This window comes from Phalacrocorax carbo, chromosome 3, assembly GCF_963921805.1.
Source record: "Phalacrocorax carbo chromosome 3, bPhaCar2.1, whole genome shotgun sequence".
NCBI classification, from domain to species: domain Eukaryota; kingdom Metazoa; phylum Chordata; class Aves; order Suliformes; family Phalacrocoracidae; genus Phalacrocorax; species Phalacrocorax carbo.
The window spans coordinates 112220947-112241673 of NC_087515.1; the positions used below are offsets into that span (position 1 = coordinate 112220947).

Consider the following 20727-nt stretch of genomic DNA (forward strand, 5'->3'; position numbering starts at 1 on the left):
CATGTCCACATTTAAGCTAATCATAAAAAGCTGCAACATTGAAAGCTGGCACTTGGATACTGCTTTATTTTAGTAAGTTTAAACCATTTAGGGTGTACTCCAGGTAGGGGAACACCAGATGCATTAGAGCATTGCTAAGAAGACATTCACTCCTTTGCTTGGACATCACTGTCTAAGCAGGGGTTAAAAATTGTCATCATTAAATGGACAGTTAAGGACTCCTGTAGATATTTGGTCAATCTTACTTCTGCTTGCATGGCTGACATCTTTTGTGCTATGGCATGCAGGGGAGGAGCTGTCACTTAATACAGACTTCGATTGTGCCTAATGCAAAAGGACACTAATTACACTTTTTTTTTAGCTTGACAGTAGACTTTTAAAATCTCTTGCTAAACTGTAATTTGCTGTAATTACCATGTATAAGGAATTGATAGAGAAAACAATAAAATCAGAAGGCAGATTTTAAAAATCGTTAAAATAATCCCTCACTTCTTTTTTTTAAGTAAACTGCTTTCTTCTGTAAAGACATCTATTTAATGATGAATTTAACAACTAGTGAGACAGATACCTAGATGGACTGCTAGGTTTAAGAATGGGTTCCTAAATTTATTACACAAGCCCTTTTATGCTTCCTTTAACACAGGCTTCCACTAGGAGCCATGAAGGATGTTTTAACAATATGAACTAATCATAGTGAAGTATCACCACAGGGTATAAAAAATCTGCAGTGACAACAGTTACTCTTGTGTGATTAACCCTTGGAGCCACTGTTGGATGCATTTTCTTTTAGGTCTTCTAAATCTGCAACTGTTAAAGCTTGTTGAAATATAACTGAAAATAAAATGTTAAAAAAATACTGTAGCAGTAATAATTAATTTAATTTGTGAATTACTGTTTTAACAGTACCTGCTGAAAGTCAATGAAATCAAGATTAAAAAAGGAGTGGACTTGCTTCAGAACTTGATCAAGTATTTTCATGCTCAGTGCAAGTATGTTTCAGTTTTCTTTATATCTATTTATATATATATAAAAGAAATATATATATTCTTTAGAGATATATCTGTTTATATAGATATAAATATATCTATGTCTGTAAAAATATATACACACACCTAGGTGTGTATGTATATTTTTATATATACCTATATATACCCAGTAACTGGAGCAATATTTTATTTTACACTTTTGACACAATAAGTCTCTTCTAGATTTTTCAGTATAAATCTAAGACTCAGCTGTTCCTGCTGATGTCTTTTGGCAAATTGCTTTTCTCATAGCTTAGTCATTGCTTTTGTTACTGTATTCCAAAACATGTAATGAGGTTGAGCTAGTCCCATAGAATATAATTGTCCGTTCCAGAGGTGTGCCGCACAATAATTTGGCATATTTCATAAACTACTCTTGAAGCAGAGCTGTTAGTTTAAGCTGTTAAGTTAGTGGTCCATTAGTTTTGACTGACTTTTCTGAGTGTATCTAGCAATGATCTAAATTAATTCGGTGCTCAAGAAAAATAAATTGCATAAACAGTGGGATAAAACTCTATTGAAAGAATCACTCGTTTCCTAATTAGTTGGAGGGCTCAGTAATAAAACACAAAGCTTTCATTGGAATGATGTACTTTTTTATGGTAGCCTCACAGATCAATAATATAGCAGTAATGTCATAGCTATAAACTTGAAAGACCCACTGTTAACCTGTTCAAACCAGTAAGTTTTCATCTTAAAAGACCACTCTGCATCTGTGAAGGTTTTTTCTCTATATAGCTACACTGCTTTTAAAATCAGTTTCACTTGTAGTATGTCATTCATCTGCTGTCCATTTAATATAATTTCAACAACATAAATGCTGTGTTGTGTTATCACTTTTGTGTCTGCTTCCCGGAGCGGAAATATTTTTTGTTGCAAATGGTGCAAAACTTTTAATCAAATATGTGTGTAATTTTGGTTTCTTTAAATTTAGTTTTTTAAATCTCACTTTTTTTTTCTTTTTCAAGAGCTGGAATACTAGGCATAGATAACACTACTGTGCCAATACAAAAAAAATATGATACAGGAAGATATAGCATATTCAGTCTGCTTATAGGCCATAATTAATGCTTGGGAAACAAAGAGCTTTTCCTGTAGTAGGAAGATTGTATCAGATGTGAAATTATTGGGCTCCAAGAAGTCATAATTATTTTATATCTGTTAGAGCTTTTACTGTTCTACAAACAAATCTTGCTTGCTCTGGGCCTTCAAAAAGTGAGGTGAGAATGTGGAAATCTTATGTGGCAGTGGATTGTGGCAGTTCTGAATCTAACTGGGGATTTTGCATGTTGAAAGAAGCTATGATGGAAATACAGAGGTGGATAAAAAAATATTTAATGTTTTGAAATTTATAGCATGGCGTAATAATATGCACGTCATCTTTTGGCAACTTTTTAAACAGAAAATACAAAGTAAAGTTTAATAACAGTTTGCTTTTTGTTTTTCTTTTTAAGTTTCTTTCAGGATGGGTTAAAAGCAGTTGAAAGTCTCAAGCCTTCAATTGAGACACTCTCTACAGATCTTTATACAGTGAGTAGCAACCTTTGACATTTGTGTTGTAAACTTAGTTTTTTACAGTAGAACTGCAATCATTTTGGTTTGGGTTGGCTGACTGTTATAATAGTATTTTAAGGTTTTGACTAGTCTTTTGAGTAAAATTTTGGTTTAATATCATGTCCAGAAGCCTTAGTTTCAGTTCAGGACCACACTGTATAAAATGTTAGGAAAATAGGCTTTGCTTTAAAATGTTTACTGACTAGAGTAGAAAATAACATATGGTTTTATATTAAACACAAGGGAACAAGGGCAGTGTGAGGCAATATTAAAGTCTTAATCCAGCAACATCCTAGCCATTATCAAGTTTTCTGAAGATAAAAAGGAAATAAACTGATCACGTTATCTTTTCTCTCTGTTTTCATTCTTGCTGAACATTTCTCAGAGAAATGAACCAATTAAGTAACAAGTTTGGAAGAACTGCACTGAAAACAAACAATAATGTTAGTTTTAACCTGTGTTTTTCTTCATTCAAGATCAAACAAGCACAAGATGAGGAAAGACGACAATTAACACAGCTTAGAGATATTTTAAAATCAGCACTCCAGGTTGATCAGAAAGAGGTGAGCATATAAGGTGGTGTAACTTTGGAATACCCATTTTAATTACTTCTAGTGTAATGTTAGTATTTGAAATAGAGCTATTTTAACTTTTCTCAGCCGTTTAATTTCTTTTGTGTATTCATCTTGTTTTATGCTGATATTGAATGTTTCTGACAAAGGTGGGGTTTTTTTCAGACTAATTCCCACTAAAAATATATGAGACTTATTGCAAAATAATTTTTGTTCCCAATATTGCAAAATACTTAAGATGGGCCACCGTCTGAGAATTAACAGACAATGGTGTCTATGTTGCTCAAACTGAGAATGGAAGAACTTCGGCAGTATCAAGGAGACCCCATTAGTACAATTTTATCTCACAATAATATTCCAAACTGTATAAAGATTATGTAAAACTGAACTTCAAATCCCAAAACATTTCTTGTCATTATCTGCAAAAATGACAATTAAGTTTGCTACTTTGCTGCAAGGTTCCAGTTTTCAAATGTGCAAGAGCTGGCTCGGTTTGGCCATCTAATAAATAAGTATTTTTTGAGCTTCAGTTGTGATTGCTGTTAGATTTAAAGAATTCTGGAGTAGTTTTATTTGGCAAACTCTGATCTGGACGCAAGCATCTTTTGTATAATCTAATCCTAAATATTGAGTCTACTTTTGTTTCAGATTGCTAGTGCTTCCTCTTCATATAAATAAATGCCAGCCAGCTTCCTTTGTGTGGCGGCTGAGCCACGAATAAGTGATGAATGACCCTCCCACCCCCCTTTTCAGGATCGCAATGAAATAGTTTAGTCTGTAGAGTTTAGACTTCCTTGATATTTTCTGGTCTTGCTTTCATCTTCCCATAAAGCTTATGGTGACTCCTAGCTCTTACTGGTGGCCAGGTGATGGTTGTTCAGCAACCTAATCTAGTGAAAGATGTCCCTGCCCCAGGGGTTGGATTAGATGATCTTTAAAGGTCCCTTCCAACCCAGTCTGTTCTGTTATTCAGTGATTTGCTGATAGGCATTCAAACAGTCTTAAACACTCTTCACTTTGAGGTGCTATTTGTTACCATGTGAAGTTTGTTGGTAATGACCATTGTGTACAAAGTTCCATACATTTTCAGGCACTTTCTTAGGTTCTGCCTGGCATTTAGGACTCACTGAGGGGTGTATTTGCTAAAAACTTCCAAATTTGAGCTCTGTGGAATGGAAGACTAGTGATCCTAGTGGAAATGGTGACTACTTTGGATTCACCATTTATTGCTCACTCTCAATAAGGAGCCTTTGCTGCACAGAGTGTGTTAGCAGACTTCCTATTTCCATCAGGTCTTTGCTTCTGTTATGTCTCTTGAACAGCTGGGTTTCATGGTTGCTGGGAATGTTGTTTCTCTATGTTTACCTGTTTATCAGTGATACTGATATTAAATGTATATGGAAGATGTGGTGAGCACGCATCTTTTCACAGACTGAAAAATGTAATAATACACATTATTACTTGTGCTGTTTTTGTTGCATTTAAAAATACAATTGTAAAAAGTGTTATATTCATTATTTATGAATTCTGCGAATTTAGATATAGATGCTTACCTGCAGGGCATGAGAAGTACTATAATTAAAGTTTTTTGAAAACACCAATTAATCAGTAGGATGCCAAACAATCCTGGTATAATTTACTGTACGACCCAGTAATATTGTTCTTGTTGCAATGTAAATTCCTTTACTATAACTGATTTCTTTTTCCTTCCTGAAATGCATTTACATTTTGTGACCGAAGTCTAGGAGAGTAAGTGTTACTATGTTTTAATGAAAATAGTTGGCATGATTTCCATTCAGATTTCAAGAAACTGGATTTTTCCTCTGAACTTTTTCTGTTGGTATGAAAGGACTGGTTCTTTCTTTCTCCTCTTCTGTTTGTCATTTTACCCCTCCCCCCAAAAAAAGTTATGAGATTGTTCTTGGGAAATAAAATTGCTGTAAGACAAATTGGTTATTTCCTTTTCACTCTCTTTGGGAATTAAATCCAGTTGCTTGATTTGATGTTCTTACAAGATTTTGAAGATATATGTATTTTTAACTAAAATGGACGTCATGTATGAAATAATAGAGCATTGGCAAATATTGGTTCTGTTGCGTTTTAAAAAAAAAAAAAAAAAAAAAGACAAATACTCACAGTAAACCTTTTTTCTTGTGCCTGGGTACATAGTTTCCTCCTGCACAGAACTTCCTCAAACCTGGTTTGCATTGAAACTTATTTTTGAAATGTCATTGTGTGTACACCTCTGTAATTATTAGTTTTTAAACTTCTATTTTTCAAACTGTAGAGCTCCTACAAGTTTCAGGGTCAACCTTAGAGTCTTATTGCCTTAATTTCCTTCTTTCCCATGTCCTCTCTGAAGGTAGCCTTACTCTACTGTTCAGATTTGCTTCTGCTGTTTTGTTTCTACATGTTTGATAGAACCTATAATCTCTTTAGGCCACTGCAAAATAGAATACATATTGTGTTTCTTGACAAAAATTACAGTAGTGGTGCTATAGGAGAGGCTGCATGCAGGGGCTTCTGGCAGATACGTCTGCTGGAGACTCTGTGGGGCTGTAATAGATAAGGGATGGATCTCTGAAACATCCTCTTGGCAATGATCCTGCAAACACAAGAGAAGCTCAGGCTCTTGAAGAGCTGTAAGGACTCTTTGGCAGCATACACACGGGAGTGATTGGGACAGTCTAAACCTGTGGAATGGCTAGCCAAAATTTGCCATGTATAAGTTAAACCACCCTGTGTGGAAAGTTTTGTTGTGTTCAAATAGCGGGGCTGATAAATAGGTTTTTAGAATCTCTCCCATCAGTAGTCACAGACCATCTTCACAGAATACTGTTTTCACATTTCTTTCATTTTCAGCTATGCTATTCAGCTTGATTTAGAAGTCAGTCAGTCTTTGGAGGAAATAATTTCAAACCTCTTTATGGTCAGTCAAGTGATTCACTATAAACATGCTGCAATTAAATGACTCACCTTTTTTTTTTTTTTTTGTATGCCTATCTGCATTTCAAAGCTGATAAAGTGGACAAAGTTCAGTTTCTTAGGGTTGCGTACTTCAGTCTGTTCTGATCTTGTTACGATCAAGAGATATTTAAGAGGACAATACTCGGTACTAGGTATGTCCTATATCCTGTGGTGATCCATTTCCTCCCATAGGTAATGTACATTGTCCTGCTCCTCTGATAAGGCCATTGGTTCTGACCCCATTATCTGTGATTTGTACTCCTAATATGTGCGATATGCAAACCACAAATAAGGGAAGATCCTTTGGAGAGCCTGCATATGGAAAAGGCATGCTGAAATAGCCTGGAAGGATGTTAACTGTGATGGTGATTTGTGGTATGTCATCATGTTAGGAGCTATACCAAAATAATGACCTTGCTTGTTAGAGAGCTGTCAAAAACCATCATGTGGCAATCATATTGGACACTATTGATTTGGGCACGGCCTGAAATGGGGATTTAAAATGGAAAATCTCCTTGTCTTGATCTTAATTCCCTTTCATGAAATAGTATTAAATTTCTTAAAGATACTGTTCATAATAATGAATGTGTGGAAATACACGTCAGCTACAGCAGCTTCCTCCCTGGTTGAAATAAGGCAGGAAGCTTGTATTATTGGCTTGCCAGTTTGGCCAAACACAGCAGTTAAGTGTAAACAACAGCTGAAGGGAGGTAGGCAAAATGTAGCAGAAAATATTCCACAAAAAGTAGCAGCACAGTCTTAAGTAATGGCAATAGTGATGTGGGCAGGTGTTGGACGTCATCTGAAATCTTTACATAACTGAGGATGTGAAGAACTGAAATTAATTTCTTGTAAGGCCTCTAATCTTCTTGGGAATGGGGTTCCTTTACTGACTGTGGGAGGCAGGGATCAAGGGAGTGGTAGGACAGAATAGGCAGTGTCAGATCAGATTTTCTTCATAAGTCAGTAAATGTATGCATGCAGTGGTTCTTAATCAGTGGCGAGGATTCTTTTCAAATGTTGTTCTCTTTTTATGTTGGGCAGCCAGAGTGCAAAACCAAATAATTCTGTGTAAACAGGCTGAGAGGAAAATAAACAGACTGGTTTAAATCTGAAGGGATGCTTTGTCAGACTTAGGCATTTAAGTGGTGGTTTTGTAGCACTTCAAAAAGCCTCAAATGAACATTGTAGCTACTTGATACAGCTTCCTAGATCACTACCTGAGAGACAGGGAAGTGTGCACAGGTTGCTTCTGCTGAAAAGGAGCACCAAGGAGTGCTGCAGCCTCCCTTGAGCATGGCTTACAATTCTCAGGACCACTGAGCCTCCAGCACTATATTCAAGGTGAGCTTGAAATCCCGCATCCCGGAGGTGTGGATTCCTAAGTGCACTGAACAGGGGTGTAAGTGGTAGCTCTGTCCTTATCATCGTATTTCAGAGCTGTCATGTGTTGCTACTACTGTTGAGGAGGTTCTTGAACAGCGTTGCCTGCATTGCATTAGTAGCTTTGGTAGCAGAATGTGCTGCTGGAGCTTGTTAAGGAGTGGCATTCCACCTGAGTTAGCATTCTCTGGGGAAAAGCACAGTCCAAGTGCGTTCTTGGTTTTAGTTGGTCTTTTCCCCCTGCTTATATCCAGAGATGTCTTATACTTAGGCTAATAAAGTGTATGAAGCTAATTGTAATTAGAGAGAAACTGTCTTCTTAATTCATGCTGTTTAGATCACTGTGTATTTTATTTCATCATGTGTACACTCTGAAAACCCAAAATTATGTATCTTGTGATTGTACTTGAGACACACTATCTCATCTTTTTAGAATAAGAGATTTTTCTTGTGAAATTAGTAAGTTTATTTCTTAATAGTTCTTAAGTTTTTGCTTAGAATAGCTCAGGTAGTCATTTAAGTGATCTGCTTTCTTTGTGGTTTTCTCCTCGCTATACTTGTATTATCTGTAATATATAACAGAGGTGTATTATGTCCATAGAGCAAAGACAGTAGAAAATAAAACAATAAATATTGTAAGTACTAGTCATTGTTACTGTATGCATTGAAAAGTCCCTCCCATCATGTTACTGCTGCTAATACAGCATGACACATGAGATTCTTCATTATCAGGTTCTTATTTTTTAAGAAGTTGGACTCTTGCAGCAGTGGGTCCTGCCTCTGGGTAGTTCTGAGAACAGTGAGAAGGGTTTAGTTAATCTTCGTTGCATCCTGTCCCAGAATACTACTTTGATCAAGAGAATTTGGTTTAAATTATTCTGCTTATGGAAATAACTTTTCAGTTTTCCTGTATGCCTCTAGAACTATGTTTCCAGGAGGTCTCTTCTGCTTTTCAGAGAATAGCTTGACTCAGTTTCCACAAGAAAAACCATGTCTTCTAATTTATGTATGTAATGTTTCACAAAGGAAGGGTGGACTAGGAATTGCAGGTAATAATAATAATAATCTTCAGTGTTTGCACACTGCAGTGTTTGCATGAGTTGGAAAGCCCACTGCTCACTTAATTTTTGGGTTAAAAAAACGTATATTAAGGCTGATAGTAAAGCTAAATAAAAGCAAGTAAGGGGATTTTGTCAGGTGCTGATAATGGCTGCTTCTCAAATGTTTTTTTGTGCCTTCTGAAAAAATAAATGGATCTTGTTCTTTCCACTGAGGAGGAAAAATGTGCTGCTTTTGGCCTGTAGGATTAGAGCAGGAAGGAAAGGCTCTGAAACTCATTAATGGGGGGGGATTGATTGAAAGTGTAGAATGCATTACAAATTTCTGTTCTGTGTATTTCAGGATTCTCAGATTCGTCAAAGTACAGCTTACAGTTTACATCAGCCTCAGGGAAACAAGGAACATGGCACTGAACGAAATGGTAGTCTGTACAAGAAAAGTGATGGGTAAGTACTGCTGGATGCTACTGAAAAAAACATCAGGTCCTAAGAGCTGAAGCAATTTAATACTAAATATGTTAAAAACTGAGTTACTTTTTTTTTCCTCCCCTTTAAACCAGAATCAGAAAAGTGTGGCAGAAAAGGAAGTGCTCAGTTAAAAATGGTTTTCTTACAATTTCCCATGGTACAGTAAGTATTTGTTTACAGTATTTTATGTACATGGTTGCTAATACAAAAAGGCAAGATATGCTGGTCTATATTTATAATTTGGAATTAGCTAGATTCCTGTTGCAGGGTTTTGAATATGATGGATACATTTTTTTAAGGCAGCCTGTCAGAAATATATTGAGACATACACAGTATCTAAAAATACAACTGTGTTAATGCTCATGACTGTTAATGGGGAAAAATTTGTTTTTTTAATGACTCAGTTCAAGAAAACTGTTCATATTTTACCAGACTATCTACAAATACAAATTCTAACTTCATTTATTTGGAAAGATGTGATTGGGCATTAAGTCATCTTTTAGATGTGGGTTAAACAACAACTTCTATTTACAAGACAATCAGAGAATGCTGAAACTCTTCCCCAGATTTGCTGCTATATCTGCTATGAAGGTAGCTTTCCTGGGGGGTGGCTGTTGGGGAAAATCAATTCTGAAAGCAACTTCTACCAGAATGATGAGAGAGACAGTTAGAAGTCCCTCTTTTTTGCTACCAGTATTTGAAACATATTAACAATTTCTTATACTTATGCTTAAAAGTTTTAAAACTATACTTTCCTATTTTAGACCTTTTACACTTGGCTTCGAACTCACCTGGTTTTGCTTTCCCATAACTTTTTTTATATTGCTTTCTCAAAACTTTTAAGAAAGTTTCTTAAGGCAAAATTGAACTCGGGGACAGTGTTTCCCATTCTTGGTCTAACAAACAGTCCAGTTTCTTGATCCTGTTATGAACTGTTCTGTTCTTCATCCTGTTATGCCTGTTGCTATGACTACAAGTTGACCCTGGCAGCAAAAATGAATCAATCTCATTTGTGCATCTAACCACGAGCTGTTGCCTTCTGAATTGACAACCAGGAGTTAAGGAGTACAAAACCAGGCCTGCAAAGTAGAGTCATTACTATGGCTTTGGAATTGTCCACCAGTTTATCCCTGTTCTCATTCAAGTGTGTATGAGCATGTCTTTGTCAGAGAAGAGTCTATTAGTGTTTGTATACTGGTGTCTCTGTGTGCTGTAAATGCACTTGGCGTTGGACGTGCTGTGGTGGCACCAGAAGGAGCGTAGCTAGGGCAGCTCAGAGCTGGCAGAGGTGACAAAATGCACTTGTGGAGTAGAATTTCAAAACTTTCATATGGAAGTACAGTTACTGAGTCTATCAAGATACTGTTGTTCTTCTCTTTTTATAAGCTGTCTACCAGATGGTCTAACATTTTTAGAAGCACTAAGTTCCCACTGAAATCAGTAGAGCTGTAGCTGGAAATCAGTTGCTGTGGTAGATACTTAAATGTGAGTTTAGATATGTGGGTTTCACAGGTTTGCTCTTGATCTTTTTATATTACAAAACTAAAAGAGTACCTTCTTGTTTTAAAATACACTCCTAAAAAGTATTTTTACTTATTTGATCACCTTTCCCTTATGTATTGATGGAAGTCTTGTGTAAAAAAAAAAAAAAGAATGCTTGTTTCATAGACATTGAAATGGGTAGAAGCAATTTCCCTTTGTTAAGAGTTTTCTGGGCTGCTCTGAACGTTTTCTGAGACTTCTGAAGCAACAACATTGATTTCCAAGCTTTCTCAGGGTTGATATCTCCTGGTCTCTAAAATATGATGTGTCATTCTCTCTTCCCAGCTGTTGATCAAAACGAACCATCTCTTGGAAACCCAGTTGTCGGTTTTGTTTGCTTTATCAAATACAAATCTGTAAATGCTTTTCCTTTAAAGGCTAAGCATTCTTAATGGATTTCTGTTCTTTGGTTATGTAGCCTCTCTTTGAGGGACTATTTTTTCAGTTAGTTTCTAGAACAGCTATCTTCAGGCAGTTGCAGATGCTGTACTCTGACTTAAACTTGCCTGCCAAGTGCTCTCCTGATATGGATGGGGAGAATGTGGTTGGTTCTCTGTCAGTTGCCCAGCTGTAATGCTGAATACACGTCTGTGTTGGCATATGTTCAGAAGTTATACTTTTAGACAGCTGAAAGCTTCAAAGACATTAGCATTCATAGAGTAATGTGCAGGGTAAGGGTTGATGTAAAAACAGACGCTGCTCCTTTGTGTAATCATTAGCAGTTGGAAATTTTCTGACATCTACCTGACAGCAATTTAATGTATGTGGATGAAAAAACAACAATGGAAGCAGATTGAACCATGCAAATAAGAATTCCTAAGTGGTTTCTACATCAAGAAATCCCAAGGGAAAAACTTACATTTGAGGAACCCCAGATTTCTCAAAGTTGATTTGTTTAAAGAGCTTAAATGGAATTTGCTGGTTGTCTGCAAGAAAGGAATATGAGAGAGACTTGATATCAGATCTTTCTTTTCTTGTTCTTTCTTTATGGCTGGAAACTTTAATCTACCATTATGATTAACAGGGCAATGTGAAGGAGAAAGATTCAGGTTTAATCTTTTGATTAAGTAAATCAGTGTAATATGCAGAAAAAATACACAATGAAATGAGCCAACCAGTCTATTAAGTAAGTGGACACATTTGCTCGTGCCTTATGTAAAAAATCAGCTCTTTATCATGGCAGTCCTCTGTATTGTCTTAGAGGCCTGAGCTTTTGATTCCTATACCTACTGTTTGTTGCCAGAACATGTAAGAAGTCAGTTTTGGTGGATGGAGGGTTATGATTTCTCCAGGAAGGAACACAAGTTGGTGCTGAAGTCTGCATGAGTGAAATGAGAATTGGCAGCACATCTTTTCAGGGTGTTGGTGGGTTAACATGGATGTCCAAAAATTCACTAGTAGTCTGAAATTTAATTGTCCAGTCAGAGACTCAAGCAGGAAAATGAAACCCAGAGGTTTCAAACAAATAGTATATAGCAGTTACATATTTGTTACCATTTTCTACTTCTAGTGTCTCCTAATCCTCCAAAAGTCTGGTTCAGCCTACAGCCAGTGTTGCTAAGGAGTTTATACAGCCTTGCCACCCTTTGTTTTGGGGCTCTAACTTCTCATCAAACAGCATCTGCGTGTTGTCCACCAAGTAACGGGTGCTTGTTGGGGAGGCAGGTGGGGAGAGGGCATTATATGGCCAGGGCATAAAAGCATGAATGTGGTGGTATCAGCCCCATGCAAACATGTCTGGGTTTTTTAAATACCCTGGTTAATGCTGACTTCTGCTTAGGAGGTCTGTAGTTAAAAGCTTTGGAATATGTTTGGATTCCAAGATCAGCACATTGGCCCAGGATGTGTTTTAGGTTGTTGCAGCCATTTCTTTGGGTTCCCAGATCCTGATATGGAGTTCTTATGCTGCATTCTCCCATCCAGGGAGACGAGTTCTGTGTATATTGGTCCTTCAGACCTCTCTGAAGCATTTTAGTGAATCCATTTACAACTTCGTATTTCGTAAGTTATAGCAAGCTAGTTAGGTCCTGAATGTGCTTCAGATCCAAAGTCCTGGGGCAAGTGGATTCTTTGTTAACCTGAATTTCCTTCTATTTTTGCATTCTCATAGATCCTCTGAGAAAAGTATATATGAGTTGCCCAGTGGCTTCTTTACCAAATACTTACTTTTTTTTGTTTGTTTGCTTTATTTTGTATTTTTGTTATAGGTAGCTTCTGGACACTTCTTGGACAAACAGTTACATTAAAAATGTAAACTCTTGAAAACTTTACTGCTATGGTTATTAAGGATATTTAAATATAACCAGGAAAATGGGCCCAAGATGGCATTTTAAAGTTTTCTCGTATGCTTCTAGTTACAAAGAACTCTTATTTTTGGTAGGCTAAAATAATGAAAATTGTGTGCACTTTACTACTAAAAGGAATGTCTGGAATTTGAAAAGCTATTTACTAGGCAGAGAGTACAATGTAGTTGTCAATTAATTGTCATCTTGCTGCCTCCAAAACCTCTCTTGGGTACAATTTGTTTTACATTATCCAGCAAGTGACCTGTAGGTTTGTTGTTTCAAAGCATGGATGACTGTTATGTCTGCTGCTTGTTGGGCAAAGCATGAGCATGCTGTTTTTCAAGGACACCATGCTTTTTTTTTTTTTTTTTTAAAACAGGAAAAAGGATACGTAATTGTTTCCCTTCTTATGTTTCTGCATGGTTTTGATTTTTTTACTGGTCTTCGGCATAAATGATGTTATTCTTTTTTGGCCAGCTACATCATTTTATCAGATTTTTTTCAAGGAAATCTGTACTCTTCAGACTTGTTCTCCTTTCTTATTTGAGTGAAATGTTTTCATCAATAAATTAGAAGAGATTTAGATGACGTGCGTTTCTTATGATTCATTGCAACTTATTTCATTATGTGGTAGTTCAGCTTCATTTGATAATAGTTCTTGTTTAGATAATTAAATCTTGGTTTAGCGAGTTGATCAATTAAAATTGTTAGAATGCAAAAATAACTGTGGTAATGTGTTTATATATTGCTATCTGTATAATAGTACTTTCCTAATGATTTAAAGAATTATTGTTGTTCAGATATTATTGTCTAGAGCAGAGCCTCTCTAGTTAAATCTGCTTTCTGATTTAATTATTCTAAAAGAAGAGTGAAACCAGTTATCCACTGTGTATCAAGTGCCTCAAGTCGATGTTGCAAACATAACATCTTACTACGTCCTACCCCAGGTCTGTAGGACAGGTGGGTTAAGGGAAAGAAGAGATTAGCACAGAGATGCTATTTGAAAAGTCTTTGTAGCCTTTATAAGACTTTTTTGAGATTAAGTTTGCTTGTGCATTTTGCTTTTAATAAAATGTTGCCACTTTTTATTCAGTAAAGAACTGAAATAGCTGAGAGGAGCTTAACTAGAAAATGTATATCATTATACAGTGTATTTTGTTTCACTACTATTTTTCGGTAATCAACCCTCCCAGTTTAGTTTTGTATATGTTTGCTGCAAGACGTGTCTGGGTAAACTTATTTTCCTTCAGTGTGTCCCTTTAGTGATTTAAAAATTGAGCATTTGTTTTAAACTGGTTATCTAGGCTCTTTTTAAAGACATTAGCAGGAGTTAAATTATTTGATTATTGAAAACCTAGACAACTAATTTTTTTAAACTAAATTTCTAAATATTAGAGGATTACACTTACATAAAATTAATCTGTCTCTCTTGCCATACCCAATTCCTTCAGATAATTGCAACTGGTAAGGTGATTGGAGTAGTGATAATTGAAGTGATTTTACCCCTATCCCTTTTCAAAATTCTAGTGACTATCCAGTTATCAGTGAACAAAATATAAGAAAATGAGGTTTATAAGCCATGATGCAGAAGAAAACATAAATCAAAACCTGGGTACATTGAAAATTAAAGTAACAGCCATTTGCAAACTCTTTTTGGCCAGTGGGATGTTATCCTATGTTTTTGGACTGCAGGGCTCAGTCAGCATCAATATGCTAAAATGTGTGTGCTTTATCTTCAAATAGGCTAACCGACCTCCAGCAAAGCTCAATCTGTTAACCTGCCAAGTGAAAACAAACCCAGAAGAGAAAAAATGTTTTGACCTCATATCACGTAGGTTTGTTGTTTAGGTCTTTTTACTTGCAGCTAATATCAAAGGGTTTTGCATTATTTCTGTAGATGTGTCAATAATCCACTTAAAAATTTTCACAAACGTAGAATGCTTCCCTCTATAAAATGCCCTTCTTATGACAATTTACCATTTCACTTATTTTAGCATAATACAACTAACTGTACCACTTCTTTGGAAAACCACTTGTTTTTAAAGTTATCTTTGTTCCTTCATTCTATATAATTTTGTGCTGCCTTACGGAAGAGTAACAATATTTTTGCTGTGACATCACTCTTTATATTGAGAATGTCATAGCGGATCACCTTGGAAAGTTACAGCTTTTGTACAAGACCAGAAGAAGCTTTTAAAACAAGACAAAACTTAAAATTTAAACGTAGCAGTTGCTATGTAACTGTGAAGAAAATTCTGAAAACTTTTAGTTTTGTTATCTCATAGTAGATCTGAAGGTGAAATAAAGAGTCTGCATATTAAAAACACCAAAGCTGAATAATTTTGGGAACTGATTGGGATGATACGAAATTGTATAGTAGGATGTTTCCTTTGTTTTTCACTGGGACATTTTGGTATTATATTTGTGGGCTCAATAAAAATACGTTACTAAAATATATATGTTGTATTATTTGGGGAGAAGAATATAAATCTATTCCTCATTTGTTTCTTTGTCAGAACATAGAGTTATTTTCTGTTTGTAAATGTAAGATCTGCTACTTATGTTAATAGACTAGTACTCATGTATGCAATATACAGCTTTTCCATTTCTGCACAAGCAAGTGGTCTTCCCTCTTTACTTTTGCACTTTCTTTCTTTGTCGATTACCATGTCACATTTTGCCCAATATCAGCTTATCGCAACATTATCATTTGTCCCATCATACATATGACAAGGCAAAACTGGCCTCGTAGCCGTGTCCAGATCACTTTTTCACTTTGTTTTACTATAGGGTTTAAAAACATTCCTTGTTTTTTAAAAACTGCAAATTGCTGTATCCTGACAAGATAAAAATCTCTTACTCTTTAGCACTTTCCTTTCTGTTCTTCCATGTATCCTCACTCTCTTAACATTTTTCATGTTTGAAACTATCTTTGAATACCTTTTTGCCTGACTATTTGTAAACTTCAGGAATTTTTCAACCTAGAATATATTTTTGCCGGCAGCTTTACCTCTGCTGTTCTCATCAACTGTGCTAATTTTAACTCCAGCTCAATCACCAAACTGTATCCTATCTCATTTGTTTCATAGACCTAAATTTCATAGACAGTCTTATGCTTTTTTCTTTAATAGTACACTGTGATAACAATGCTTAGAATTACAAAAGTAGTAGGAAACCGAAATTTTTTAGCTTTACTTAATTGAACCAGGTTCAGGCTCTCCTGATTGTAGTTTGGACTTCGTGTCTGTCAAATTTGTTTTGTCATTTTTGATTACTGTGGTTTTAAGAGCTCATTTGGAAACTTTAAATCTTATATACACAGATAAACTAAAATATGGACACTACATTTTAGTCACACACACCACCACCCCCAGCAGAACTTTAGACTTGTGATCACTGAGGTTATATCTAGAATATGGAAAAATTACTATGCTCTCCTGCTGCTTATGTGATAGAAGCACAGCACTGAAGAAAACAGTTTCTTTTTAAGGAGCAACAAGCCTCCTTGTGTAAACATAGGTGTAAACATAGATGAACTGAGGTAGTATGAGTGAAACTTGCTAAGTAGGCTTTTTGCTGTCAACACTCCAGTGATGAGACTAGAGACCTCAGGAGTCATACAGCAACTAATTTTAGATTTTTCTGAGACATTTCTGCAAAATCAGTTTTTTGATCTTTTTTTTACTCACTGTGTGAATTATTTATTGTGCAGACGACAGGACGTACCACTTTCAAGCAGAGGATGAACAGGAGTGTCAAATGTGAGTTACTTTGCTGATTTTATTTTTGGTACTGGTGTTTTACTGAGACGTTACCTTGAACTTTAGAAGTGCCAAAACATCTAACAGTGTAATATTACTGCCATTTTAGATGGACTTCTGTGTTACAAAACAGCAAAGAGGAAGCTTTAAATAATGCATTCAAAGGAGACGATAACACAGGAGAAAATAATATTGTCCAGGAACTGACAAAAGAAATCATATCTGAAGTCCAGAGGATGACTGGAAATGATGTGTGTTGCGACTGTGGAGCACAAGGTGACTAAATTAAGCATATTTTTATTGGTAAAAAATCATGAGAGTATTCAGGCTGATGTTTTCTGCTTTTACTTTTACTCCTTATCTCACAAAAATTATACACAGTACAATATGCTAACAATTTAATTGCACTGCTTTAGTAAGATTAATTTGCTATATGCATATGTCAGTGGGGAGAAAAGTTACAAAGAGGCTTATTTTTTTCTCCCATGTATTTTTTCTAATTTTAACTTTTGTTTATATGAATCAATTCAACTTATTTTATTAGCCCATATTTGACGTAAGATTTGACTGGACAGCAGTAAGATACTTCAAGCATTTTCCTAATACACCTCTTCTCTTCCCGCCCCCTTCTTTTAACTTTTTATGTTTGAGAGTGAGCCTGGGAATAGGTCTAAGATGGTGCTCATTTGCAAAAGAATGCACCTGCTGACTATGGTTTGCAGTGTTGGTTTTGTTGATAGATGGATTTTCTACTTTAATCCTCTCCAAATTATTTTTTTAAATCCTGCTGTTCCCTGTGTTCTTTTATGTTACGCAGGCACTGCAGGACTTAGCTGTTTTTTGATCTGAAACTGTACCTGAAAACATCAGATCTGAAGCTGTATGCACTTTATAAATCAATAGTAACTACCAGCCATAGATACCATATAAACCTATGGGAAGAGTCAATCCTGCTGTCTTTAAAGGAGATTTTAAATAGCTACTACCAAACCTTTATCAAATAAATGAATTTCTAAGCTGCCTAAATCTTCAGAAATTAATTATTTGTGTGCAAGAATGCAGAATACCAGGAGGAAAGACAAGCAAGGGTAACAAAAGGAGATGGATGAACCTAAGTATCTTTGAAATAGTTGAGTGAGAATTCTCTGTAGTGTGGTGCTGCATGTGTACTTCAGAATCACTGCTGCTTCATTTAGTCTAAAGTCTATACTTGAAATACAAAAAAAAAACCTCCTGTGGGCATTGTTATTTCAGTTTGAACTGCACCTATACCCCAAGTCGAGAACTTGACACCATTATATTGGAGGTGAAAAAACGTAGCTCCTGAAAGCCATGCGGAGAACGACAAACTAGACTGTTTGAGCAGCTCCCTTGGGGTGGTGATATCCTTTCTTTTTTTTTTTTTTTTTTTTTTTTTAAATCTTCTTTTGCCATAACAAAAATTCCTGGTTTGTGTTTCCCAACAGAGTAAATGTAAAGACTTAAATTAAAAAACTGATAATTCATGCACAGGAATCTTATTTTACAGAATTTCATTTCTGTATACTACATTTTCTAGAATGAAATAATTACCTCAATAAATTTTAATTCTGTGGGTGCTTTCTGTTTCAGATCCTACCTGGCTTTCAACAAATTTGGGAATTCTGACTTGCATTGAATGCTCAGGAATCCATAGAGAACTTGGTGTTCACTATTCCAGAATGCAGTCACTTACATTAGATGTGCTGGGAACATCTGAACTTCTGGTAATCAAATTGCTTTTATTAACTTAAAAATAGTACTGAAAAATACTTCCAACACAAGTATATGTGGGCAGAATGGTGGGCACTCGTCTGAGAGCAAAGGCTGCAGCTCCAGCCGGGCGGTCTGCACCATCTACCCCAGCGGTGGCCGATGCCTCCACTCAGACGATGCTGCTGAAGGGAGAGGCTGCAGTGCAGACCTCAGGCTGCAGGACGTGCCTAGACCTTTCTCCTGGGGCAGGGACAGGTGGCAGAGCTGCCTGCAAAAGGTGTGCCCAGGTGGAGGACCTCCTGCAGCGGGTGGCTGAGCTGCAGGAGACAGTGAGAAGGCTCCGTAACACCAGGGAGGCTGAGAAGGGGTTAGATAGCTGGACCTAAGCGCAGTCTGTAGTGGACCCACAGCCCATGGCCAAACAGCCAAAAACTGCCCTGCTGGCACACACAGGGAAGGGAGGGGGCCAATAGTGCAGAAGAATGGATGGTTGCAAGGGCAGGGACCAGCAGGAGGAAGAGACTTCCCCTGAAGCCTGAGGTGCCCTTGCAGAACCACTTCACCACTCCACAGACTGAGGAGGAATAGACCCATCACACCAGGAGAGAGGCTAGAGCTGAGTAAGGCAACCTGATCTGCTCCCCGTGTGTAGCTGTACGCTTCTACGGGAGAACTTATCTTGGGCTGCATATCTCCGGGACACAGGGCTCTACCCACCCTGGGGACAGTGATGCACAGACATCAATATGATGGATACAAAATGTCCGTCTATTTGGCTGCGTCACACGCTTATATAGCTCTTGCGCTTCCTGTTCCTGCCACTCCTATGGGGAGGAGTCTATCTTTCCGTCACATCCCGTGATCTTCCGGTCGCCGATCCCTGTCTATTCCCCTACACCCGTGTAACAGCCAGTGCAACTAAGAAAAGGCGACAGGTGACAGTAGTAGGCAGCTCTCTTTTGAGAGGTACGGAGGCACCCATTTGCCAACCGGACATGCTCTTTAGAGGGCTCTGCTGCTTACTGGGCTCTCATATCAGGGATGCCACCAAGAGACTACCAAGCCTTGAACAGTCCACCGACTATTATTTGCTGCTGTTGTTTCACGTGGGCACCAGTGATACAGCCAGGAGCAGCCTGAGGAGTATCAAGAAGGGTTACAGAGCCCTGGAAGTGGCAGTAAGGGACTCTGGAGCACAGGTAGATTTTTTCATCAGTCCTCCTGGTCAAAGGGGAAGGGGTTTGAAAGGGCCAGTCAAATCTGACAAATCAACAAATGGTTACAGGACTGGTGCCACAGCCAGGGATTTGGCTACTTAGACCATGGCACTCCCTTTGAGAAACCTGGTCTGCTAGGGGGTGATGGGGTCCACCTGTCAGAGAAGGGGAAGAGCATCTTTGGTCATAGGCTTGCCAGGCGGGTGAAGAGGGCTTTAAACTAGAGTTGCTAGGTGAGGGGAACCTCAATCCATCCTGCTCCTACCAGTTTGACGCCAGTGCCAGCAACAGATGCCCAGAGCCTGGAGAAGGATCACAGGTCAGCCAGAGAGCACCTGAAGAGCAGCACAAAGGAATTCCAGCCTCTCCAGTCAGTAAGCCAGCTTCATCGGGGACCCAACTTAAATGGCTCTACTCAAACGCATGTAGTATGGGGAATAAACAAGAGGAGTCGGCGGCATGCGCACGCCTGCAGGGCTATGATCTTATTGGCACCACGGAGACATGGTGTGATGGCTTCTGTGACTGGAGTGTTGGAATGGAAGGATACAGGCACTTTAGGAAGGATGGGCAGGGGAGATGAGGAGGGGGTGTCGCCCCCTCTGTCAGTGACCAGCTGGAGTGCATGGAGCTCCACGTGGGGATGGATAAGGAGCCAACTGAGAGCTTATGGGTCAGGATTAAAGGAAGGACAGGGACAGGTGGCATTATAGTGGGGGTCTGCTACAAGCAACCTGACCAGGAAGACCGAGTGGATGAGGCCCTCTGTAGACAGGTAGGAGCAGCCTCGTGTTCAAAAGCCCTGGTCCTCATGGGGGACTTCTACCACCCCAATATCTGTTGGAGGGACTACACAGCAGGGCATAAGCAATCTGGGAGGTTCCTGGAATGCATTCATGATAACTTCCTCCTCCAAGTGGTAGGAGAGGTGCTATGCTGGACCTTGTTCTCACGATCAAGGCAGGGGTGGTGGGGAATGTGAAGGTCAAGGGCAGCCTTGGCTGCAGTGACTGTGAAACGGTGGAGTTCAAGATCCTTAAGGCACCGAGGAGGCTGAGGGGAGACCTTATCACTCTCTACAGCTACCTGAAAAGAGGTTGAGCAAGGTGGGTGTTGATCTCCTTTCCCAAGTTACTGGCGATAGGACGAGAGGAAACGGCT

The 20727-nt window shown here is 37.9% G+C and overlaps 1 protein-coding gene across 3 annotated transcripts in view; it reads left to right on the forward strand.

Moving 5' to 3' along the window:
- The window catches only part of ASAP2 (ArfGAP with SH3 domain, ankyrin repeat and PH domain 2), a 97792-nt gene that overhangs the window by 50797 nt on the left and 26268 nt on the right, over nucleotides 1-20727 (forward strand). For all 3 annotated transcript variants that reach the window (XM_064448007.1, XM_064448008.1, XM_064448009.1), the window contains exons 7-15: nucleotides 904-989; nucleotides 2480-2555; nucleotides 3056-3142; nucleotides 8903-9006; nucleotides 9120-9189; nucleotides 14598-14685; nucleotides 16567-16615; nucleotides 16725-16891; nucleotides 18227-18360. In XM_064448007.1, coding sequence (XP_064304077.1) covers nucleotides 904-989; nucleotides 2480-2555; nucleotides 3056-3142; nucleotides 8903-9006; nucleotides 9120-9189; nucleotides 14598-14685; nucleotides 16567-16615; nucleotides 16725-16891; nucleotides 18227-18360 — 861 coding nt within the window. The remainder of the gene's footprint in view (nucleotides 1-903; nucleotides 990-2479; nucleotides 2556-3055; nucleotides 3143-8902; nucleotides 9007-9119; nucleotides 9190-14597; nucleotides 14686-16566; nucleotides 16616-16724; nucleotides 16892-18226; nucleotides 18361-20727) is intronic.